A 22357-nucleotide genomic window follows, 5' to 3' on the forward strand; every position below is an offset into this window, starting at 1 on the left:
CTGAACCAACGACGTCGGATGCAGTTGGCAATGGCTGGCTGCGCTGCAAAGAGCAACTGTCTCTGGACGAACTACACACCAATCTGGGAGCCGACATCCCAGAGCATACGTGGCCGCGCCTCTCTTGCAAGTTGAATCAACGGCTGAGAGGTGGGGGGGGGTGTTCGTGCGTCGCCCTTACCGTAAAAGCAACTGTGCTGGCCGCAGACACGCCGACCATCTCCACATCACGATTGCCGTCAAAAGATGAAGGCCATTCGTGTCGTGGTCCTCGTCTTGCTAAGCGTTGGCCACACCATGCTGACGTCGGCAACTCCCCTGCCCCCGTGCACCACGTGGGACACGATCAAGCTGATGCCGAAAATATCGCGATGTGGAGCAATTATCGGTCGCCCTTCGACGCGATCGCTGTGGGATGTTATCACGACCGACATCAAAGCTCTGTGTGCAAACGACGTGTGCCAGGCATTGCTCCATGCCATCAACGAGCTCAAATGCTCTGTGGATCCATCCGGCCGAATGGTCAACGGCGATGTCCGATGCAACAGCACCGCATGGCTTCCCGGCGCCGCCACGACTGTCCCCAACGCCACACTCGTCTACGCTACCATCTCTCCCAAGTTTCATTCGCGTCGTCCATCGCCGCTGCCAGTGGTGGTAGGCCACCAGCCCTCCCAACACCGCCCCGATTGCAACCCCACGTCGAGGTCCCATCGAAACGTGACTGCAAACATCACATGGGCGCAAGCTCCTCTCCCATTCCACCAACCTTCCAACACTACACTTGGCAAGTATGTTCGCTTCGCTCACTTACCACGGCTCAGAGTCGCCATAGAATGAATGAGGCATTCGACATCACGTCCGACTCCCCCGTCTGCTGCGTTGGAGGCGTCGATGCCAGCGCGGTCGCCACAGTCGTGCTCGCTCTGCTTGCATCGCCTTGGATGTAGCTGCGCTCGGTGGATCATCGAAGACGTATCGACGGAAAGTCCCGCGCTTGGTACCGTGCTGCCAAGCAAGGATTTGGCAGAATCCCCACTGTCGTCGTAACTCGGGGGCTCCATAACTGAATGAGATCGTTCGTCGCCGATAGATATCGCCATTCGATTCACCGCCCCCCCACGATTCAAGAACGTCGGTGGAGGGATGCAGCGCATGAAATTGTGTTATCGAGCAGGGCGGGAATCGCGACGATCTAGCCAGCGCTTCCGCCCCAAAACTCTTGAACATTCATTGACTGCAGAGGATTTGCACCTAGTACTGCTGACCCAAGGTGGGTCCCTGCGTCACACCACAGCCGAATGCTTTGACGGACGAGCTGAAACAATTGAAGCCTCGACACCGACGACCCGAAGCGGCCGCCGCCCTGCCCTCAACACGTCGCGGGCTCCATTGGCACGATGTGGTTGTCGCTGCAAGCACGGTCTCTCTGTTTGAGATGACTCGAGAGACGCGAGTGAGAACTGCATGGTCATGCTATACTTAACCGACGAAAGCGCTAACGCCGACGATGAACACAGCACCCAACGACACGACAATGTTTCGAACGCCGGACGAAGCCGCTTCCACCGCCGCCACCTGTGCGTCCGTGGAAGCAGTGGTTGCGGGGATGCTGGATTGCGGGCCCCTCGTGCCGTTGGGTTGTTTGCCTTGGGGATCATGGCGCGGGCGGCGGGGGGCGCCGACGTCTTCAGTGTGGTCGCCGTGGGGTCCGGTGCCGTTCGTGGTGTCGTTGCAGGGGTGATCGAAGGTCGAGTTGTCAGGCTTGGTGTGGTTACCAAGGGTGCCGTTGGGGCCAGCCCCGTTTGGGCGTTGAGGAGGAAGGAGGATGTCGTCGCTAGTCGACGTGTTGTGGGTGTTGGGGGCTTCATGCAGTGGAGGGAGTTGGTGGGGCCCTTGACGAGGGGGGTCGGCATTGATGCCGACGACGCAGGCAGCAGCAAGGAGAACGAGACCAGTGGTTTTCATGAAGGATCTTGGATTGTGACTGTCCAATGTCGCCTTACGATGGCATCGTTTCGTTCCAGGTTGAAACGAGTTGCGAAGTGGCGCACGGTGGGGGCCACGGGGTGGACACGAGAAGCTGTTGCCTCCTTCGAATTCGACGAGCGCGGCTGCGGGTGTTTCTTGGTGGCCAGACGTGCCTCTGGCTTCATCTCACGCGGTTGGCGCAGAGGAGTGACATTTCCAAGATGCTGGCTGCTGCGTGCGGTGAGCCCGTCCGTTGCCGTGCGCAGCGCGAAGGGCCGACATGGATCGTTTTCGGCCTCACGGGATGCGGTCACGAGGCGGTGTGACGACAACAGGATGGGTGGCTGCCGTGGGCTCGTCGCATACTACTCAACACTTGTCTGTTTAGATGGGAAAACCCATCGGGTCAATGAAAGCGCGCGTCGCCGCTCTTGAAAGGCACCGCTGCGGTGGCGGCATGCGCCTCTCCGGCACACAGGGGTGCCTTGGGCGCAGGCCCTAATTATGCATTTGCATGCGTGTCTATGCTGGCCACAGTGGCTCCATGTGAACGCAACCACGGAGCCCATGCCGCCGCTCTCTGCCGGACGCCCCATCGGCAAGCCGACGGGGAAGGCACCTCCTTCAACGCGGAAAACACACAAATGACGCTGTAACCGAGCGCCAACCTGGTTGCCTTGCAACGTGCCTCCGAAGGGCGAGGACGGTCTACAACGCCGCCCGTTCTAGCGAGCATGGACGACATTTTTGTGAACGATCGGTTCGCCTGACGGCCGAGCGCACGTGGAGTCGTGAGGAACTTGAGTAGAGGACGACGCGTACGTGGCAACAAACGAGGGAGCGGCACCTGTCTTCGTGCGGCCGCACATCGCCTTCCTCGCGGTGTTGGGGCTGTACCTCGAGTCTAACGGTGGCGAATGCCGTGCCCGTTGCCTGCGTGAGCCTATTTACCCAGCTCGGGACATGTTTTGATGCGCGTACGGAGCTTGGCTTGACGAACGGGTCGTGTTGCGTTTGCACGGCGCCGTGCTGTGGCAAAGGGATGTTGGGCACATGAGTGATCGGCCATGTCGATCTGATACGGCACGCGGTGGCGACGTGAAAATTTTGCGGCAGTCAAACATGCCGTCGAAGGTGTGGCGGACCGGACGAATGCGCTACGAATTCGTTCCAACGTTGGACCATGGAGGCGCAGGTCTCTCAGAGCACGACCTGCTCCAGCCTCTCCATGCACATCGTGTCCAAGACGCAGTGTCCACCGTGTCCACAACGGACTGTCCATCGCCAGGCACGGCTTCACACGCGTCCCCCGACACATCATCTCTCCATTCGCTCCATGAAAGCCACGTCGCTCGTACTCGCGGCTGCCTGCATCGCCCGCACCATGGCCAGCCTCCCCACTGACACCGCCCGTCGCCCCCATGACTTGAACGGCACCGACTTGCCCCACGACAGCAGGCCGTTCTTTCGCAATGACACTGTTGGCAACTCGACAGTCGGCCGCGACGGACCCTTCGATCGTCCATGCAACGGGACGAAAGGCAACCACTCGAATAATCCTGACGGAGACGTGTTGCCGCGTCGAGATCACAGCGACAAGCCACCCCATGGAGTCGCGGACCCGAATGGCACTCTGGTGCCTAGTACGACTGGCGCTGCCATGGACACCTCGATGGCGGATGCCCAAGTGGCCATTTCCGGGTCGACCAGTGTCGTTGCGTCGGTTCTCTGGACTGTGATTATCCCCGTTCTCGTGTCGTAGCTGAAGGGCTGCTCCGCTCCATTCTCTCGTACGTGCGAAGGACGATTTTCTAGGAAGAGCTTCGTTCGAAAGTTCTGTTGCAGTAAATAATAATCCCTTCGAAGTCGGTCGAGTCTTGCGCGCTACTCGTCGTTGGAAATCGTCGCCAAAAGCTGCCGCAGAATCGTTCTAGCATGGGAAAAAGGTCAACGCCGACGCAAGGACGTGCCATCATGTACTCTGTTTCGTCCGCTCGCTTGAGGTTTCGCGCGATGCTGGCACGTCGAGCGTGAATCGCTGGCCTTGTCACAAAGCTTCGTTTTCCCCCCGCTTGGCTACCACCCGATTCACAGCGCTCACATGGCGCAGGTGCCACCTCCGCCTTGGCTAGCCTGTCCTTGAGCTGTTTTCCAACACACATTATCATCGTGCGATTCAGCTGACCACGCACCCGTTCTTGAGCCAGAAGCGACTCTTTGAGCTTTGCTGTCGCGTCATGCTCTTTTTCCGTCGCCTTCCTGAAGTCTTCGTGCAATTTCTTGACCTCATCCTGGAGCTCCTTGATCTGGTCCTGTTGCGACTTCATCACGCCCGACTGCACCTTGCTCCTCGCTGTGCGCTTCTTGTCGCGTTCTGTCGGGAATCGCTTATGACCACAAGAGCATCATGAACGCAGCACCTTCATGCTGCGCAATGACGGACTGGAGCAATTCGATTTCGGCTTTGAGCTTGCAGTTCTCTGCCATTTCCAAGAATTCGTTGCTTTGCTTCAATAGCGCAGCACGTTTATCGGTCGTGACATCTTTTGTGTCGTCCTTGAAATACGCAACTGCAGGATTCGATGGCCTAAAATCCACCCGACGCCTCCACGTTGAGGACTCGACTACAAGTTCGAGGCAAACCTCTTCGACAGCGATTCTTTCTTTGGTTCTTTGACCTTGCTATCTTTTGGCAATCCAAGTTGTTTTGAATCCTTGACAATACGTGCTCCAAATGCAAACTGCGGCGTCGAGACTGTTGGCGCAGTGGAAGCTGGAGCCGATACCGAATCAGGCTTTGTTGTGGACGATGGAAGGACTGGGATTTTGGAAGCCCCCGAAACAGCCGTCCGAGGCCTATATTGACCCATCATATCGTCCATCGCAAGGTGATACTTCACTCACTTCTTCTTGGGTGGTTGGTCGACGGCGGCTGGCGCCATCGCGATCTCGCCGCCGTCCTGCTTGGTCATTTTGAAATTTAAACCGGTCAGGTATCCGAAATCATCCGGATAATCGCTTAATTAGGGATGTAAACTTGCAACCCATTTGACGATGTTGATAATACCCTAAATTAGGAACCCACCGTCTTGACCTGTGCAATGCGATCTTGGAGGAATCGGCTGAAGTCGACCGAGCTCAGGATGGCCGACGCGTTTGGCTCGGCGTTGGAGCATGCTTTACGTGAGTGAGCGCACGAGGTCTAAGCGGTAAGTCATAGTACCTGCTTTCCTGGTCTTGAGACGACGAAGGTGCAGTAGGCGATACCACGTCGTGGAGGCATTGTACGTCTTGGACGCCAAATCGTCGTGCAACTGCATGCGGTTCAACCCATATCCGTCCATCTACATCGGCTGCAATTCAAGCATACTGCGTACTAGCGAACTCTGACATACCTCGGTAAGAATGTCCTTATGTGTGGCCGCATCCGCAACGAAGAGCGACGAAGAAACCTCGGACGACACAGAACTTTGGTTCTCCATGCCAAGCCACGCGTGATGCCGAATGTGCTCCACACGCATGCGCTGCCATTTCTCCATCACCCATCGTCGCTTGCAACATTCCGGTCGTACCTCATTCGCATCGACGACCAGAATCGCCTGCAAAAGGTCGCGAAGCTCCGACGAGAGGGTGGCTGGCAGGTCGAACGTCCCCACGAGCACCTTCTTGTACAGAGCATCCGTGGATTTTGCTTCAAACGGGATCTTCCCGACTGTCATCATGTATAGCACGACGCCCAAACTCCACGCGTCAACGGGTCTGCCGCACCATCAAGTTGCATGAAGAGCATACTCGATGCACTTACTTGCCGTCGTAAGCCTCTTGGAAGATGATTTCTGGTGCCTAGTGGAGACAGACTCGTCACGCTGCATGTCATTTTGGAATATTGAAGACATTGGAATTGCTGGAATCCATGGTCAAATTGCTGGGGAGCAGGCACGAATTGCTGGGCACACATCCAACCCCACGACAACCACTTCCTAGACCACAGTCCTACCGCCAAGCGACGCAGCAATCTCGCCCAAGAGCGTTCGTACCATGAAGGCAGGGGTGCCGCAAAACGCCGACAATTTCTTTGAATGGTCGGGATCTCGCGACCCGAGCCCAAAGTCGACGAGTTTCACGATCGGCGGTGTTACGCTGTCTTGGATAAAGATGTTGTCGGGCTGCACAGATGTGGCATGCGAGCCACACGTGAACTTCGGACGACCGCACACGTTGTCGAACCGCCCGCACCTTGATATCGCGATGGATGATGTTTTGGCGATGCAAATACGAAATCGAGTCGACGAGCTGGGTGAAAATTGCTCGAGCAATGCCTTCGTTGACTCGGGTGCGCCTCGCGATGTACTTGCCCAGGTCTTCCCTGTCCACACACTGGATAAGCCATGCGATGGGGACTCGTTCAAGGTGGAAAAATGGCTCCTACCCTTCGCACAACTCCATCGCAATCAAAATGTACTCGGGGGTCTCTAGGATCTCGTACAGCCGGACGACGTTGGGGTGGTCAATCTCTTTCATGATGTCGACCTGCAAGGCAGGTGAGAAGGCTTGGTCCTGTGCTGCCAGCACGTGGAGCGACCTCTTTTCGTATGAGCTGGATGTGGTCATCATGTTTGACTTGGGCCTTGTTGTACACCTTCATCGCGACGACTTGGCCCGTCAGCCGATGCGTCGCCCTTCGAACTTTGCCAAATCGGCCGTGGCCGATCACTGGACCCAACTGGTACATATCCATCGAGTCACTGCGATGGAGAGCTCGTAGAACGCGCGGGTCAGCTGGCTTGGCCTTGATTTTCCTGGCCAGGGTTGCACAAGGTAAAGCTGTTCGACATGGGACTCAAGTTATGAGGAGCTTTCACAGGGGGAAGTACGCACGTGAGTTCGAAACCAGGGTAGGCGGTGTCGGCCGCCCGACCGTGTTCGACCTCGCTCGAAGCTACGCAAACAACATTGGAGCGAAGCATCGCCAGTGCACATCGCATGGCAAACGCAGTACCTTGTTGACCACCGCCAGCGACATTCTGGGCGGCGCTATCTCGGCCACCGTCCGAAACTGCCGTTTCAACGATAACCGCTTGACGAAACGCTCTCCCTCCACATTCATTCAGACATATATTGTCCAATATGGCTGATTTGCCGGCTATTTCGAGACAGGTGTCTGTTGAAAAAATGTCGGTTTAAATGAAAGTGGTAAAAATCCGCGATGGGAATTTCGCTCGAAAATGGCTTTTAGCCCGACGAACCTTTCATGTATTCTGAACCTGCACCATTGTTTTGACCGATGTGGAATAATATTCGCCCGGGACAGTGGACTCGGAGAGGCACGTCGAGGTTCGGTGCACCGATGTCGACGACGCGCTTTGACAGTCTGTGTTATGGCGCGCGGGCAGGTGCCACCGTGGTCGAACTAGCCATGCGCGACGTCCCTCTTTGCCGTAGGTGGCTGGGTCATCCTAGCCACCGAGGAAGAGCACCACTTCGTTGGTTGACTTTGGAAGAGGCAACCGCAATGACTCCCTACCACCGAGAAAAATGACCCCGTGCGCTATGCTGCGGCGACGCTTTTACATAACACAGACATGACGATCACAATGGGGTCTCCATGGCGCTGTTCAGGGTTATAGGCTGATACTTCTACACTTTAGGGTACCCGTCATTGTCAGGCTGAAGGGGGTCCAGTTCGTAGTCCCCGTCATGTCCTGGCAACGACGACTTGTGACTCAAATGGGCTGTCTTGTTCTGCACGTTGGCAAAGATCGAGAGCGCGGACGCGACCATGCTCGCAGGATCGTTCGCGTTCGATGGAAGGAGGAGCTATATAGTCAGGCAGACTTCCGTCAACCAGCACTCGCTTCACACACGGCTTGCAGGCTTACCGTCGTGCTTTCCTTGGCGACTTGGCCAAACGCTTCCACGTACTTCTCGGCGATCTGCAGCGCCACAGCTTGTTCGCCACCCGAGCTTTGCAGTGCCGCCGATAGTTTCTTGATGGCTTCGGCAGACGCATCGGCACGAGCCAGAATGGCCGCAGCGTTACCTTCCGCTTCCAGCACGATCGCCTGCTTCTTCCCTTCCGCCACGTTAATGTACGCCTGTCGTTCACCTTCGGAATCGAGAATTTCTGCGCGCTTTTTGCGTTCCGCTTCGGCTTGCATGTCCATCGCAGCTTTCACGGACGTCGGTGGAGCGATGTCTCGGATCTCATATCGCAGACACTTGATGCCCCATGCTTCGGATGCTTGGTTGATGGAAGCGACTGGTCAGGAGCAATGGAGCGTCAGCGAAGTTGTCGCAGAAGGAATCGGCGACGAGAGAACTCACCAATGTTCTTGTTTAGGTGTTCACGCTCTTCGAAAGTCTTATCGAGGGTGATTTTCCCGAGTTCCGACCGCATGGTCGTCTGAGCGAGCTGGGTGACGGCGTAAATGGGGTCCTCCACGCCGTAAGAAGCTTTGTAGGGGTCGTTGATCTGCAGAGCACGATAAAGACATGAACAGGGGGAGTGGTCGGTACCTTCACGTAAAGCACACCGTCAATGTGAATGGTCACGTTGTCCTTTGTGATAGCGGATTGCCCAGGAATCTTGATCGCTTCTTCCTTGAGGGAATGAACATACGCAACGCGGTCGACCACCGGGATAAGAAAGTGCAACCCTGGTTCAAGCGTCGTGTGGAAGCGGCCAAAGCGCTCGACGACCCACTAAGCACAACAGAACACTCCGTTACGATAGCGATCGATGAGGCGAAGTGGACTCACAGCTCGCTGTTGCGGGACAACCAAGACACCCTACAACGACGCACAAATTCTATTATGAGGTCATCCCCATCGGCATTCACTCCATACCAAGTTCACTGGGGTCTCTCGCGACATGCTATCGAAGTCGTCCATGCGCATGAGTTGGCGGGACGCATGGAACGGACGGATGGCGCGAGCGGAGGCCACGCGACTTAGCGAGCGGGTCAGCATCATGTGTGGCAATCACAAGGCTGAGGAACGTTGGAGAATCCAGGGCGAGAGGCCTGATTTGATTGGCTAAATATTATCGCAATACTACCTATGGATAGGCTATAATAGCAAATTGAAGCTATTATATACACTTTTCCACCCAATCATTGTTGACGCTGGGCGGATTGCTCCGCTTGCATGACGACGGAAGCTCGCGGCGCCATTGAAATGGACGTTTGGATTGCGCTGTAGAAGCACGAAAGGAAGCCTAGGCGAAAGCCAATTGTCCATAAGACTGATTGTGAGGGGCTCACTTGCGTTTGGCTGACTTGTACACAGAACTCTCCATGGACATGTTGGGGGCACAACATCGCGAGATGTATGCTGTCCATGTGCCAGTGCTTGAAATGCGTGAAGATGCTCCAGGCGCCGCCTTGTGCATTTGAACCGCTAACTGAAGATGTTACATCTTGATGGCGTCCTGTGCAGACACGAGGATGCCGAGCCCCACATTTTCTGTTTGAATGAAAAGGTCGCTGGTAGCTACGAAAGCGTGGCGATCGACCATCTTCCCAATCCGCGACACAGATTCATCTTGTGCGCCGTTTGTGCCTCGTTGCCGCTTCGAAGTCGCCAATTACATCTATTCCACTGCACCACGTGCATCGTGGTTGGATTGCAAGTTCTCCATTGCCACAACAAGCGGTACACAACGAGCAACAATTCCAACCTGAAGCAAGCTGCTCGGACGTATACCGCGCTCTCATCCCGATTGGAATCGCTTGGCACAAGCTGTGCCGTCGACCGCAGACGATTCGTTTCAACGGTTCCAATTGAAGCAGCGATGCCATCTCGAAAGACAACACGGGGCAGCACCCACGCAACCCTGGACGGATGGATATAAACCATGCTGACAAGCGCATCGATGATGACCGATCAAGACGAACTTCAAATTGTCCGGATAATTCATGCGCTAGTATACGAAAACGTCGAGAACCCGGGTAAAGGCTGATCCGGATAATGTAAAGCCAAGGGGTAGCGACAGATTCATTAGCAACCATGACGCTCGACGTGTTGCGGGTGCACTCGGCCTCGTCATGCCATCCGTCCGAGGGGTATACATCACCTGCGACGATGGGCATTTAAAATTCGATTACCACCATGACACATAGCCGCCCCTCCTTGCTCCACAATGTGCCGCAAAAACGGCGCTGTCCCATGCCCCCGCGCCCCCTTGCCCGAGGTCAGGCCCGCCTCCACAGCGATATGATCTCGCTGTACGATCGCCACGTCGTTCTGCGTTCCATCATTGTTCTTCTGAGGGCCCAGAAGCCCCACGCAACGACGCTGCTCCTGGCCAAGGTGCCGCCCCTCGCCGAAAAACTCGAAAGGATGCTGTACGCCAGTGCCGCCTCCACTGCTGAATACATGAACCCCGCGACGTTGTTTTACCGCATTAGCCAGATTCACTGCCGTCGCCGAAGTAAGTTCCACTAAAAGAGACTTGTACCTGCTGCTCCTGAGGTTCTGTTCTCGTGGCGTTCGGCTCACATCGGAGAGGGGAAGGTTTGCAGCAACGAACGGAGCAGATCGCAGGGTGCATGGGATATCCGTTTATTGCAGTGAATTATACACCAGCGGCGACTGCAATGACTGCCGCCACGATGATTGGGACCCAAGATACAACGGAATGCACTGACATGGCTGGGCTGTCGCCTTCACACTTGACCGAAGTCGCGAGGGCTTTGTCGCGCACGCTGCCGACCAGACCTGGGTTGGAGAGCGACACTGTTTGGTTGGGGGTCGCGCCTACTTGCCACGTGCAGCAAGGATCGCCAAGTTCCTGGCCATTCGTGAGCCCATCGCCGTCCGAGTCGAGTTTACATAACCGGATCGTCCAGCTCCCCTCCGAGCTAAAGTCTTTGCCAAACGCATTGCGGGCGCCGCCCCCCGCGTCGTTCGTGTGGCCCACAGCAGGATACCCGTCGACGTTCTCTCCATTCGGGATCAGAGCAGCGTACTGTGGACGGCCGTCGACTAGAGCGCTTGCGATGGCGCTAGCAATGAGTGGAAGCAGCAATGGCATACGTGCTCAGGGGAAATTGCGGAACTGGCTTACACTCCACTTTGGGACCAACTCGACATCGCGGTCTTACCCTTCCGCCATACTCGTCGACCAAGATATGATGCTACACCTAAATTCCCGACAAGATACGTCGGGCTATAAATAGGATTCAACGGCATAGCAACTCTCGTGTGAGTTTTCAAGTGCTCCAGGGATGCTGCCCCCACGAAAAGCCTAGAGCACTCTGCATCGATATGTGGTCCAGGCAAGCTTCCTACGTTAGAGCATGAAGGCCTTCGACAGTTGTTGGAGATATGCTCCTCATGAAAATTATGATTGAAATTGTTCACTTTCACCGAGTTGTTCATTGGATGGGCCGACCTGATCTTCGAGCAACAAATTCGGGGCCGAACGCGCCAAACTTGACAATTCTAAATGCTCGCTCAACGTGGCGGACTATGACAATGATGGCCAAGTTAGTCGGCAACGGATGGTCGTCGATGCGACGACGATCGAGCCTTAAACGCATCCTCGGGCAGGGCGCGCCTGCATGCGAACATCTTGACCGCTTTTAAATTCGGAACCTTATTCTAGTACTGCCTTCGACCTTTACCCTCAGCACGGATCTCCGAACGCTTGGCCGTTCGTGAGCCAGTCTCCGTCCAAGTCGGTTTTGCAAATTGACTGCGTCCATCGCCCAAACATGCCACATCCCTCCCCAACGTCGTTACGACGCCGCCGCCTGCGTTATATTCGTGTGACCAAGGACGCGATATCCGTCGATGCTGTCGCCATGGCGGTGTTTTGCGCTCGGAGGCCCAGACTCGTGCAGAACCAAGGGCCACAACGAACCCATGGACCAGCGGCTACTTCATCAGTGAGAGATACAGCTCTGACCGACCATGGACAGAGAGTGGGGGTGACTGCGAGCTTCGTTTTCCAAACAGAAACCTGCAATGGAGTGGAATTGCCGTGGACAACGGGATGGTACACTGCTATAAAAACGAGAGAAGCACTGCCAACATGTCTACGCTTGGAAGGCGCACAGGATCTAGGCTCGCACAACAATGAACCGCATCCATGATGCAGCGGACTACTCGCTCGACAGGTCGATGAACTGTGGTGTCGCGGGTTGCTTGGTGGGCGCTATGATTTGATTGGCTAGTCCGAAGCGACACTGTCGTCGGGTTGTAGTTGCCACTGTGCTGGTGACACGCGTTGTCACAATCCCTCGGCGAGTGTGGCGTGCAGTCGGCTGTAACTACGTCACTCGACGAGAGTTTGGCTCTGTTCACATTTCTCCCATGTGCCTTTTTCTGGATGACCTGGGATATAATCGATTTAAGATTGTGTGCTTAGTTGTGCCACCTCTGGATCCATGGACGGTACATGCCCGATGGTGTGTCCATGGGGGAATGCCCGAACATGGAGTTACTCTATTTCCCTTAAGTCGACCAAAGGTAGAGGTTTGTTCATCGAAGCTGGGAAATTTGAATGAAATTACGAGGAATGCACTGGTTTCATGCATTCGTGTTGCGCACAGGGGTAGAAAAAGGTTTCCATTCGGTTTGGGGGTTCCCTGATCATGGAACAAAGGACAACGGGGCCAGAACTGTCGGTCGAGGTTGCGATGTTAAATTTCAACGAAGGCCATGCCCACAAAGGCCATGCCCACAAGAAAGAGTAGCGAGGGAGGAGTGAACGCTTCGAGCGACATCGCATGGCTCTTTTCAGGACATGCGATGGTAGCGTCGGTTTTGTTTCTGGCGCTGGTACCGAGCCCTGGGTCTGAAAGACCCACAGTTTGGTTCGGGATCGCTCCCTTCGTCCAAATACAGCACGGATCACCCAGCTCTTGGCCGTTCGTGAGTCCATCTCCGTCCGAGTCGCGCATGCACAGCGACAGAGACCATCGGCCGGTCGAACTGTAACCCTTTCCAAATGAGTTGAGGGCGCCTCCGTCACTGCCTGTGTGGCCCAAGGCAGGGTACCCGTCGACGTTGTCGCCGTTTGGAATGTTGGCAGAATATTGCGGTCGGGCCACGAGGACATCCACACGAGTCATGGCAAGGACGAGCCCAGTTAGTTGGACTTTCATGGATGGTCTGTCACCGTGGCAGCTCTTTGGTTAGTGGAGGTGGCTCCATCTCACTTGACGACGTGTTCGTATCCTCGAGTCAGAACCGAGTCCGAGTGACAATTGTCTCGACTGCTCGTCGAAATACTCACATTGGATGCACAAATGTACTAAAAATACGTCGGGGTGCGCTACCTAGTCTTGCAAGGTTCCATTGGGGGTTGACCCCGCACAAACTTATACGCATTTCGTCTGCGAGGGGCTGACGAAGACCATGGCATGATTGCCCGCCAGGCAACAGACTCCAGCGCCCGTGAGCGGTGATGATCAACGTCATTTGAACGTCCACAAGATGGACGTGGCGACGCCATTCATTTGTTGGCACGTTGAAACTGTCGTCGGGTTGTAAGTCATTTTGATCCAATCTTATACCCTACAACAGGTGAGATTGGAGGACTCGTTGATGCGCGATGTATGGCGCCGGACGCGACGTGTGCGCGATTTGCATGGAAGTACCTGAGGATGGATTCCACACTGAGTGCAGCCATGAATTTTGCCGCGCGTGCTTGTCTCGGTGGTTGCGCCGGAGCCCGTCATGTCCGACGTGCCGGCGGCCAATGTCTCGCGCACCTTTGTTCCAGCTTGCCAAGGCAGCCCCCCAATTCAACGCAACGCTAGTGTTTCACACGTTGGCCGTGGTGGTGAATTTGTATATGTTCTTTGCGGCAGATCCGAATGACTCTGCCCGGCCATTGCTCGTTGTGCTGGGCGATGGCATCGTCGTGTCAGTGCTGTTCCAGCGTGCATGGTGCTTTCTGACGTCGTGCCATCGACGAGCCATGGAAACTCTCGAGGAATTGCAAGATCGGCGATATTTTGCCCCAACATAGACACCACAGATGCATTACAGCTCAAAGCTCGAAATATCCTCCGATTCAGGCGGCAGGTCGATCTGCATCATGGCTTTGTCATCTGGGGTGAATTCATGAGCTGGCTGCGGCGTGCTAGTGTCGTTCTGAAGTAATTCTGTCGCTACTTCTTTCAACGGGACGTCTGCTCGAATCGTTTGAAGTGGTTGTACTTTCGGCCGCGAGTGGCGCTTTTGCGCGATGTTCGGGACGCCACTACGTCCATCAAAATTGAAGGAATGCCAAACACAACCACGATGAGGCCCTACTTGTCGTAGCCGAGTTTTTTCGGGTCCGGAGCCTTCCGCATGAGTCGCCAGATATCCCGCGGGGGCAGGGCATCGAGTTCACCAGCGCCCGACGGGTCAAGTATTCGAGAAGGATTGATGTGAGGTTTCAATGGCACCGGGCTAAAGACTCGATGACGCTTGACCGTCGAGAGGCGCTGCCTGGCGCTGTACGTACTCGAGAGCGGTATGCCCCGTCTGCTTAGGCACATAACCAGCCTTCGTGTTGTACGTCTTTCCACCAAAGGGGTCCCATTCGATGTCGTACTGGCCAGGCCCGACAGGTGTTTGGCCCACTGCAATTGCCCTCGGTCAATATTGCTCCATACCCTTCACTCACAGATCGAATCGTACCATGCCCCGCAGCCACCAAGTTGGACAGCATGTCCATTTGTTTTGCCGTACCAAATGTCCCCTTCTTCGTCGATCGCTTCACAAAGTCGCTTCCTGTGTTGTACGAACCCGGCCCTACGCTCAAGCAAGCCTCGTGACGTGGGCAATGAAGCAGTCACTTACCAGACTGTTTGATATCCAATTTCACAATCGACCGTGTCCTTGGTACCCATAGCACCGGGCTTGCCAGCGCACGGTTGAGCTTTTGAAACGATTTGTCGAGTTCCATGAGCGACTGGTCGATTGCGCCCGGCGACGAATTGTGCCGAGGAAACCCCCTCTACAAACCCCTCGTTCACGTCACCACGACAAGCACTCATCGATCTGTGGTCAGCAGTCAACACTCACCGTCGAGGCTTTCAAACATCGCTGGGCGATGTTGTTTGCGTCGGGCATATATTTTGGCCCTGCTCCCCCATTCAGTTGAAACGTGACGTTATCACACGTGTGAGGTCCATACCTGGGCTGTCTCCAATCTGGCCCAACGACTCCATGTACGACGTTAAGTCCGGCCGTTTTGCCTTGCTAAAGTGTCCTTCGCGACCACTTGTTGCGATATCAAACTCCGTGTGATACGATCCTGGGCCAGCCGCGACCTGGATACGTGGCGGGGGCGACCTGGGAGACTTGCACCCCATGCGCATGCTGGCGTCTTCTTGATGCAGTTTCTTTTGCGCCTCCCATTGCTCAACGGTGTATACGTTGGGAAATGCGCCAGGGATGTCTGGGTTGTACGTGCCGTAGTCGACTGACTTTGATAATGGCTTCGTTCGTGGCGCAGTGCCAAATCCAGTCGTCGTTGCCGAGACTTTGGCTGCCGCGTCGAAGTCAGTTGGGAGAGTGTATGCCGTCGGCCCCTAGCATCACAAAGTTACCGCTTGGATCATTGACACTGACGCTGCTGTACAGGCTCCTCTTCCCGCCCCGTCGAGAACTTGGGCCCGAACCGCTTCTCGGATGTGATCATTGCAAGAGTGAAACCGACATAACGGCAGCACATGCTGCTCATCCTGGGGACAGAAGCTGTCTGCCCTCAGTGCGTCGACGCAAGCAGAAAAAGACGTAGCCACTGCAAAGCCATGCACCTCCGCTAAGCCGTGTAGAAGATTCATGCGCTGTGTCCTGGTGACGCCACGTCAGAAGTAGGTGTCTTTACTGTGTGGGCGAATCATTTGCCCATTGTCGTTGGATTCACCAATCAGCGATAAATATTAGACTTTGAGCCAATCAAAGAATCGTATTTGACATTAAACCAATCAAAATCGTTTATTATTCAAAAATTTGGTTTTCGCGCAACACTCCAAATGACGATGGTCACCCCGCCGCCGGAAGTGCCGCCGACGGTATCGATCGCCACACCTCATCCTGCCATCACAACGCTAGAGAGCCTCAAGACATGGATCACGTCGTGCGCATCATCTGCCCTGGATATCTCGGACGCCATGCGAGAGATCACGGACTCCGATTTCCTCCACGAAGTCGACGTGATGGTGGTGTTGCTGCAGGACCTTTTGACAGGAATCGACGACCTTTCCCGTGCTCAAGCCTGCGCAGTGGATGCGTACACGGATGCGGCACGTGAAATGACCGACTACTTGCAAACTATCCACGCGTCATTTGTGGAATCGCGAAAACGATGGTTTGCGTCAGTTTTTGCCAAGCCTCAAGAACAGAACGCTGTCCTGTGTGCACTCTTGCGCCGCGTGCAATCGCGAGGAGTACTTCTGTTGCGTGTCCTTGCGATCCCTCAACCTCCACGACACCCGAAAGATGACCCGATCCCGGCGGGAGCGTCTGGAGCCACACCGGGCGGTTCAGCTGAGGACATGCCGATCGAATCGACCTTCATCAAGCTCCAGAAAAAGTACATCCAGGAAATGGCGCTCAAGGAATCGCTTGAAGAGAAGCGGCACAAGCGGCGCCGCACCCTGTCGACGTTCCACTCGCCGTCGTCCAAGCTCACTTAATGTAGACACCTCGTTTTTCCCATTCTTGAGTTTACTCCATCGGATCTATGTGTGTATTTCCCAATATCCCAAAGTGCGTTTGGATGCGGAGGACTTTGTCCCATCCAATGTTGAAGGCTGGGTGGGTTGGGATTAACTTGTTTGTCCCAGCCCCGACCACTTTGTCCCCATACGTTTGTGCCACGGCCAGCCCACTCAAAACGTAGCACGAGTGGTAGTGGTCGCGGGATTTACCGGGTTTGTCCCGGAGTCCCCCTAGTAAAAAATACCAGCATCGCTCAGCAGCGTGCCACGTCATCAAGTTGAAGTACCTTCGATTTGCTGGCCGCAGAGGAGGATGTACTTTTGATGGGCTTCTGTGTTGCTCACGTAATGGCCTACGAATGGATGGTCACGTAGAGGACGACGTCGGCCGCATTCGATCGCGTGTGTACCTCGCTTGAGCGAAAGCAGCGCAGGCACTGAGCCTTGCCAGAAACTGTAGCACCCGTCCACAAGTTTGTTCGTGCGGCCTTGGTATCCTCCTTCGACGGCCATTTGCCGATGCGCAATGTAGTGCTGTTCACAGTATAAGTTCGAGCTTGCACACGGCGCCATAAGAACGGATTGTGTCTAGACGAACCACCAAAGCATCTTCGTCGATCGCGTCCCATCCGTCCAAGATGCTCAGGATGGCCGCGGCGCAAAAGTTGTACCCGCCATGCGCCTCTTGAAATGGAAACGGCCCAAAGCCTCCTTCGTACGTCTGACATGCCTTGACGAAGTCCACGACCCCGAATGTGAGCTCCGGCGTGAGGATGCCATACAGCGCCGCGATCGAAATGGCGCAGTAGGTAGTCCGAACGTCAAGCTCCCTAAGGAAATAAGTTTAGTCGTAGGAGATTCAGCGCGATCGGACCCGTGGTCATGCGCGCGGAATGCTCCAGTTTCTGGATCCTTCAGAGAGAGGAAGAATGCAAGCAAAGCTGGCCGGTCGACGATGGCGTATGCTTCGGCAGTCCCAATGATCGCTAGGGCCAAGCAAGACGCATATGTCGTGGCCAAATGGCCTAGCTGAAGAATTCCGCCGCCAAATCCTCCTTTGTTCTCGAGCTGGGAGCACCAACAACGCTGGATCGTGTTGATACAACGAGATGCAAATGCAGCAACGTCGGCTTCGTCGTCGAGCAACTCCAGGGAATGCAAGATCCAGTACATGAACCAAGGGCGAGATGCATCCATCGACGCAAAGCCTGGAGGGAGGTACTCGAGACCGCGCACCAAGTACGGCACGTGCTTCTCTCGGAGCAGGCGAACTTCGAACCGATCGTTCAGAAATCCCGCGGCTTGGAGCTGCTCGAGCTCGTGCTGGGGCAGCGTCTCCAACCGAACAAAAAACGACGTACACAGCGACTCAGTTTCATGCTGGAGACGCGTCGTTGAGGTCGGCCAGTTGTCCGTAGGTAGAGACTTCGCCGACGTTGGCTGCTCGTTCGCCGGCATCGTGCTGGTGGAAACTTGTGGTGAAAGGAAAATGCGCAAGATCCAATCAGGGTAATTAACGCGAGTTGTCGACAGCGTTATTTAATAAAACGTGTTCTTGGCCGCGTTTCACAGTCGAAATCCCAGAATTAACCTGGAGGTTTATTCCTACGAATAAAACGTCGACCGACATCTTTCGATATGCAAGTTTGATGCAAGTGGATCATCGCTGCGGAATCGGGCGGAGCGCAGATCCGCGGCGGTCGTTTCATGTAGGCCTGGATGCTGATGCTTCTCGAGTTAGCTTGTTGGTTGGCGTGGCTGTGATGGTGGAATAACGTGGCCATTGCGAGCGTCGCGGCATCGACATGAACACAGAACGAGGAAACACATGCGAAACACAACGGATTGAGCAATACGCCTCGCGCAGCTCGTGCACGAATCGAACCTGTCGTGGGCTATACGACGCACGGACACACTTGCATCACGAGGAAGTTCGTTCCACGGCATCCTTTCCCAAACCGCTCGGTGTCGGCAGGAATGCACAAATTGATCCAAGATTCGGTGTCGGCAGGTGTATTGTTCACCGCGCTGAGTCTCGACATGCACGTACACTGTCGATATCGGTGCTGCATGCTGTGCACGGGTTGGATTCGTAACCCGTCCGTCTCTGTCGACAAGCCTGAGCTGGTCACATTCTGCACTGTACAGCATTCGGTAGGCAGACTGTGCAAGGTGCAGAGTACATGAGGACGCAGACAGACCATCACGGTGAGGGATTGGCCAAAGCCAACATTTCTCATTCGGGAATGAAGTCACTGTTGGATTTGCGTTCACTAGAGCCCACTGCTCCGAACGCAGCGGCTCGTTACGACCTCCCGCAGACGACGGCATTGGTCGATCCTTCAGCTGTAGTTCGAACCGCACGGAATACAATCACGCTCGGGGCGCTCGCATGCAAAACGACCACCTTGGCCAAGGTTGGACCGTGGCCCTCTTGAATCGATACATGGTTGTGCCCCCTACGCTTCATCGCAACTCGAAGCCATTCCGCGCCGCATCGACCACGAGGGGTGGTGGTCGGCTGTCAAACTTCATATTGTTGAAGCCAGCGCCACACCTATCGAATGGGACAAGACAAACTGTAAAAATAAATAAACTCCACCGAATAGATGTACCGTACTATATAATATGTCTGTTCATTGTCGTCGGGCTGGGCACGAGGCGTTTTATTGTATAATTTAATATCTACCGTGGGAACGTTTGATGCCATATGTGCGTGGGAAACGTATGACGAGTCTTCCCCAAATCGAAATCACATGCACGACGAGCGCTGTGTCGCCGCCATTGCCCAACCACACGAATCATGACAAAGACAGTGGTGCTCCTGTGCGGATGGATGGGTGCCAAGCCACGCACTGTGGACAAATATGCGGGGATCTATCGCGCCATGGGATTCGAAACGTTTGTCTTGCTGTCGACGCCGTCCGATTTTTTCAAGTCGCCCAATACTGTGCACCGATCGAGCTTTGAATCGTTCCGGTCATGGCTGTCCACCGTCGTGCCCTCCAGTGCAAGCGATCAGAGCGTGGCGATCGTGCCGCACATCTTCTCGAACGGTGGCGCAAGGTCGTGGGTATGCTTTCAACATCACTTGCCCAATTTGGGATTGAACCACACGGTCCCAGCCATGGTGCTGGATTCAACCCCCACAAAGCCGCGTGAGTATGCCTCCACAGACGCTGCGTTCACTGCTACTATCCAAAACACAATTGTGCGCGCAGTACTCACAACTCTCCTTGGGCTATGCATGCGAGTGTTTGAGTGTATTGCCATGTCACTGGGCCGCCAGCATCCCATTGACGTCAATTATGAGCGGATCATTGAGCAAGGCGCTGGAATTCCCAAGCTGTTCTTGTACTCGGCGGCCGACCGCATCGTGCCAGCCAACCAAATCGAGTTTGCCGTCGCTACGGTCAAGTCGTTGGGCACGCCCGCGATCGCCGTCGATTTTGAGACGTCGGGCCACGTGGCACATTACACGGTCGATCCAGAGCGCTACGTCAAGTCGATCCGGGAGTTCGTTGCGCATTTTGTCGTTGGTGGCAAGGCTGCTTTGTAGCGTTCGACGGCAGTCGGTGATGATGGTGTGCTGGATTGTGCATTGTTCGTCCGTACATCACGTTCCTGCATTCAGCAGCTTGCGCCAGGCACCACCTGAACTAACGAGAAAATTTCTTTGAATTTCAACAACGCACGAAACCATTTTGCAAATTTCGGCACACTACAAAATCGTTGGGTCGTCGAGTTGCCGTGTTGTGTGCTGTACGAAGCAGCCTACAGCAACCAGCGCACACTTCGCTCTAACACACTTTGCTCAGCTGCGACATGAGCACGCTGCGTAAAATGAACCCAGCAACCAGATCAAATCTTCCAAGCGCAGGAAGGGTGGATGCGTCCGGGTGCCACTAGGAAAATAGACGGTGGGCGATATTGTCTCACCAGGCTACATGTACCAGTAACGACACAAGCAAGTTGCATGTCATGAATTGCGGGGTGCCCGTCCGTGCGCTGCACTTGTCGACGAGAAGGGCGACGGCATTGGGACGATTTGCGTGTTTTGAATGTTTCTCGTCGACTCGACACCAATTGCATACAAGCAGCGATGTGGTGCAGTATACGACTCTCTGTATGGTTGAAATCTGCTGGGGTATCTCTTGGTTTGGAGGCATGATTCCGAATACTTGACTCCATCTGGTGGCGATCATGTCGACGCTTGTATGCCGCCGTGCGGGCGAAAGCTATTGATACAGGCGGGACAACAGAGGCGGACGCATCCTGGCGACGTGTCATTCACACCTGGCGACGCATCACAACGCACCATGTCACAGGGATCGCAGGCCGCCGCATTGCCTAATCATTTCCGAAAAACATGACCGAGTTGACAGTTGTCGTGATCTGCGGGTGGCTCATGGCCAAACATCGGCCGCTTGAAAAGTACGTCGAATTGTATGCCGCGATGGGCTATCGCACGTTTGTGCTGCACTCGAACCCGTGGCACCTCTTTCTGCCCCAATCAACCGTGCAAAAGAAAGCGTTCCTGGAATTCCAAGCTTGGGTCGAATCGGAGACTCGCACCAACGACGCCGTCGTCATTCTACCGCACATCCTGTCCAACGGCGGATGCTGGTCATGGTATTGCCTTGAAAACCATATTGTCCAAGCGGGCGTGCCGTTCAAAGTGCCGACGATGATTTTGGACTCGGCGCCGTCCAAGCCATATGCACACGGCACGGCGCCTGCCGCGTTCACAGCTCAAATGAAGAACCCGATCCTGCGCCAAGCCATGATGTGGATTCTGACGGCCGTGTTTGTCCTACATGCGTTCGTCGTGCGCGTGTGCGGGTACACGCACCCCGTTGAGCTCCAGTTTGAGCGATTGATCCATCGCGACGCCGCCATCCCGAAGCTGTTTTTGTACTCGGACAATGACGTGATGATCCCACCGGACCAGATTGAGTATGCCATCACGACCGCCAAGCAACTCAACACCCCTGCCGAAGCAGTCAACTTCGAAACGTCCAAGCATGTCGCTCACTTGAGCCACAGCCCCGACCGGTACACGAAAGCAGTCCGGGAGTTCTTGGCCAAGTACGGTCGATCCACCCCGAATGCGCTTGCAGTGACTCCCGCGACAACGTCGAGTGTGTTTTGATTCAAAGTTTCCTCGCTATGTAAAATACAATCTTTCAAGACCATAGGTATATGCATGACAACTAGGAATCCCGAATGCTACGTGGCTGACGACGAGGTGCATGATCTCGATGCAGCTGCAAACGCCAGCTTTTGCACAGAGATTTGGTCACAGGAGCTTCGTTGGATCGCTCTCCAGCATACCCTTGTCGCATCCTCGTGCATTCGATGCAACCGACTGATCATTTCCCCATGGATGGCACACATGTTCGTCTGCTTGAAATTCTTAGCGACTCGTTCAATTGATGGTGCAATCTACACTATACCTCGCACGGAATCGGTTGCCACTCTCTGTCAGGTAATACCCATACGTATGCTTGATGAACGTCGCCTGGAACTGAACATCCATGCAATGCTGCCGTCGCAGCACCCACGACCATGAAGCCGAAAATGTCAATGCTATTTTTGCTCACAGGCTTGTAGCACTCACGCAGACCAAATTGGAAACCTACCTAGAATATTGTATTGTGTTTGGAATTTGCACGACGGGTTATCAAGCTGTTTCTGATTGGTCAAAATTGAGACAG

General features: G+C 54.9%; 14 protein-coding genes across 19 annotated transcripts; 6 read left to right on the top strand and 8 right to left on the bottom strand.

The window, feature by feature from the left end:
- Positions 1–246: 246 nt before the first annotated feature.
- H310_11449 (hypothetical protein) lies at positions 247–950 on the top strand (the record flags this gene model as incomplete). The annotated part of the gene is made up of 2 exons (XM_008878138.1): positions 247–791; positions 836–950. The coding sequence occupies 2 exons, from the start codon at positions 247–249 to the stop codon at positions 948–950; spliced, it is 660 nt and encodes a 219-aa protein (XP_008876360.1).
- Positions 951–1461: 511 nt separating this feature from the next.
- H310_11450 (hypothetical protein) lies at positions 1462–2085 on the bottom strand. The gene has a single exon (XM_008878139.1). The coding sequence runs from the start codon at positions 1966–1968 to the stop codon at positions 1483–1485; it is 486 nt and encodes a 161-aa protein (XP_008876361.1). The 5' UTR covers positions 1969–2085; the 3' UTR covers positions 1462–1482.
- A 1217-nt stretch (positions 2086–3302) lies between these two features.
- H310_11451 (hypothetical protein) lies at positions 3303–3844 on the top strand. Its single transcript, XM_008878140.1, has one exon. It carries the CDS (start codon positions 3308–3310, stop codon positions 3731–3733), a length of 426 nt encoding a protein of 141 aa, XP_008876362.1. The 5' UTR covers positions 3303–3307; the 3' UTR covers positions 3734–3844.
- An 11-nt stretch (positions 3845–3855) lies between these two features.
- H310_11452 (hypothetical protein) lies at positions 3856–4943 on the bottom strand (the record flags this gene model as incomplete). Its single annotated transcript, XM_008878141.1, has 6 exons — positions 3856–3901; positions 3952–4115; positions 4164–4345; positions 4392–4558; positions 4615–4827; positions 4876–4943. The coding sequence occupies 6 exons, from the start codon at positions 4941–4943 to the stop codon at positions 3856–3858; spliced, it is 840 nt and encodes a 279-aa protein (XP_008876363.1).
- Positions 4944–5044: 101 nt separating this feature from the next.
- On the bottom strand, positions 5045–6994 carry H310_11453 (CAMK/CAMKL/AMPK protein kinase; the record flags this gene model as incomplete). The annotated part of the gene is made up of 11 exons (XM_008878142.1): positions 5045–5148; positions 5195–5315; positions 5367–5495; positions 5544–5730; positions 5777–5814; positions 6009–6137; positions 6208–6337; positions 6401–6501; positions 6554–6795; positions 6850–6910; positions 6971–6994. 11 exons carry the CDS (start codon positions 6992–6994, stop codon positions 5045–5047), a joined length of 1266 nt encoding a protein of 421 aa, XP_008876364.1.
- Positions 6995–7554: 560 nt separating this feature from the next.
- On the bottom strand, positions 7555–8966 carry H310_11454 (hypothetical protein). Its single transcript, XM_008878143.1, has 6 exons — positions 8818–8966; positions 8731–8760; positions 8488–8673; positions 8296–8443; positions 7851–8230; positions 7555–7788 (listed from the first exon to the last, which is right to left on the bottom strand). The coding sequence occupies exons 1-6, from the start codon at positions 8941–8943 to the stop codon at positions 7609–7611; spliced, it is 1050 nt and encodes a 349-aa protein (XP_008876365.1). The 5' UTR covers positions 8944–8966; the 3' UTR covers positions 7555–7608.
- Positions 8967–10080: 1114 nt separating this feature from the next.
- H310_11455 (hypothetical protein) lies at positions 10081–10541 on the top strand (the record flags this gene model as incomplete). The annotated part of the gene is made up of 1 exon (XM_008878144.1): positions 10081–10541. One exon carries the CDS (start codon positions 10081–10083, stop codon positions 10414–10416), a length of 336 nt encoding a protein of 111 aa, XP_008876366.1. The 3' UTR covers positions 10417–10541.
- Positions 10357–11091, bottom strand: H310_11456 (hypothetical protein). Its single transcript, XM_008878145.1, has one exon. The coding sequence runs from the start codon at positions 11003–11005 to the stop codon at positions 10547–10549; it is 459 nt and encodes a 152-aa protein (XP_008876367.1). The 5' UTR covers positions 11006–11091; the 3' UTR covers positions 10357–10546.
- Positions 11092–12429: 1338 nt separating this feature from the next.
- On the bottom strand, positions 12430–13176 carry H310_11457 (hypothetical protein). Its single transcript, XM_008878146.1, has one exon. It carries the CDS (start codon positions 13034–13036, stop codon positions 12485–12487), a length of 552 nt encoding a protein of 183 aa, XP_008876368.1. The 5' UTR covers positions 13037–13176; the 3' UTR covers positions 12430–12484.
- Positions 13177–13497: 321 nt separating this feature from the next.
- H310_11458 (hypothetical protein) lies at positions 13498–15658 on the bottom strand (the record flags this gene model as incomplete). Of its 4 annotated transcripts, XM_008878150.1 has the most annotated exons (8): positions 13498–14185; positions 14239–14379; positions 14435–14552; positions 14611–14724; positions 14773–14929; positions 14998–15056; positions 15110–15506; positions 15557–15658. In XM_008878150.1, 8 exons carry the CDS (start codon positions 15656–15658, stop codon positions 13966–13968), a joined length of 1308 nt encoding a protein of 435 aa, XP_008876372.1. In that variant the 3' UTR covers positions 13498–13965. The 4 variants fall into 4 exon arrangements, with proteins under 4 accessions (XP_008876372.1, XP_008876371.1, XP_008876370.1 ...); XM_008878149.1 differs by having other exon boundaries at positions 13498–14379; XM_008878148.1 differs by having other exon boundaries at positions 14239–14552.
- A 276-nt stretch (positions 15659–15934) lies between these two features.
- H310_11459 (hypothetical protein) lies at positions 15935–16678 on the top strand. Its single transcript, XM_008878151.1, has one exon. It carries the CDS (start codon positions 15954–15956, stop codon positions 16614–16616), a length of 663 nt encoding a protein of 220 aa, XP_008876373.1. The 5' UTR covers positions 15935–15953; the 3' UTR covers positions 16617–16678.
- H310_11460 (hypothetical protein) lies at positions 16618–18118 on the bottom strand. 3 transcript variants are annotated; one of them, XM_008878154.1, is made up of 5 exons: positions 17515–18118; positions 17239–17470; positions 17051–17174; positions 16928–16993; positions 16618–16871 (listed from the first exon to the last, which is right to left on the bottom strand). In XM_008878154.1, exons 1-5 carry the CDS (start codon positions 18096–18098, stop codon positions 16648–16650), a joined length of 1230 nt encoding a protein of 409 aa, XP_008876376.1. In that variant the 5' UTR covers positions 18099–18118; the 3' UTR covers positions 16618–16647. The 3 variants fall into 3 exon arrangements, with proteins under 3 accessions (XP_008876376.1, XP_008876375.1, XP_008876374.1); XM_008878153.1 differs by having other exon boundaries at positions 16618–16993; XM_008878152.1 differs by having other exon boundaries at positions 17051–17470.
- A 1253-nt stretch (positions 18119–19371) lies between these two features.
- On the top strand, positions 19372–20351 carry H310_11461 (hypothetical protein). The gene has a single exon (XM_008878155.1). The coding sequence runs from the start codon at positions 19444–19446 to the stop codon at positions 20197–20199; it is 756 nt and encodes a 251-aa protein (XP_008876377.1). The 5' UTR covers positions 19372–19443; the 3' UTR covers positions 20200–20351.
- A 607-nt stretch (positions 20352–20958) lies between these two features.
- On the top strand, positions 20959–21861 carry H310_11462 (hypothetical protein). The gene has a single exon (XM_008878156.1). The coding sequence runs from the start codon at positions 21010–21012 to the stop codon at positions 21790–21792; it is 783 nt and encodes a 260-aa protein (XP_008876378.1). The 5' UTR covers positions 20959–21009; the 3' UTR covers positions 21793–21861.
- Positions 21862–22357: the final 496 nt, after the last annotated feature.

The sequence above is a fragment of the Aphanomyces invadans genome (genome assembly GCF_000520115.1).
Source record: "Aphanomyces invadans strain NJM9701 unplaced genomic scaffold supercont1.31, whole genome shotgun sequence".
Classification (NCBI taxonomy): Eukaryota; Oomycota; class Saprolegniomycetes; order Saprolegniales; family Verrucalvaceae; genus Aphanomyces; species Aphanomyces invadans.

Bases quoted from the DNA above. Each gene is read 5' to 3' on its own strand.
- H310_11450 (XM_008878139.1), bottom strand. From the start codon at position 1,968: ATGAAAACCACTGGTCTCGTTCTCCTTGCTGCTGCCTGCGTCGTCGGC.
- H310_11451 (XM_008878140.1), top strand. From the start codon at position 3,308: ATGAAAGCCACGTCGCTCGTACTCGCGGCTGCCTGCATCGCCCGCACC.
- H310_11454 (XM_008878143.1), bottom strand. From the start codon at position 8,943: ATGATGCTGACCCGCTCGCTAAGTCGCGTGGCCTCCGCTCGCGCCATC. The intron at 8,674-8,730 runs GTGAGTCCACTT...TGTTGTGCTTAG, and splicing joins TTGTCCCGCAACAGCGAGCT to TGGGTCGTCGAGCGCTTTGG. The intron at 8,231-8,295 runs GTGAGTTCTCTC...GCTCCTGACCAG, and splicing joins ACACCTAAACAAGAACATTG to TCGCTTCCATCAACCAAGCA.
- H310_11456 (XM_008878145.1), bottom strand. From the start codon at position 11,005: ATGCCATTGCTGCTTCCACTCATTGCTAGCGCCATCGCAAGCGCTCTA.
- H310_11457 (XM_008878146.1), bottom strand. From the start codon at position 13,036: ATGTCCTCGTGGCCCGACCGCAATATTCTGCCAACATTCCAAACGGCG.
- H310_11459 (XM_008878151.1), top strand. From the start codon at position 15,954: ATGACGATGGTCACCCCGCCGCCGGAAGTGCCGCCGACGGTATCGATC.
- H310_11460 (XM_008878154.1), bottom strand. From the start codon at position 18,098: ATGCCGGCGAACGAGCAGCCAACGTCGGCGAAGTCTCTACCTACGGAC. The intron at 17,471-17,514 runs GTCCGATCGCGC...TTATTTCCTTAG, and splicing joins TTCCGCGCGCATGACCACGG to GGAGCTTGACGTTCGGACTA. The intron at 16,994-17,050 runs GTACACACGCGA...ATCCATTCGTAG, and splicing joins GCTGCTTTCGCTCAAGCGAG to GCCATTACGTGAGCAACACA.
- H310_11461 (XM_008878155.1), top strand. From the start codon at position 19,444: ATGACAAAGACAGTGGTGCTCCTGTGCGGATGGATGGGTGCCAAGCCA.
- H310_11462 (XM_008878156.1), top strand. From the start codon at position 21,010: ATGACCGAGTTGACAGTTGTCGTGATCTGCGGGTGGCTCATGGCCAAA.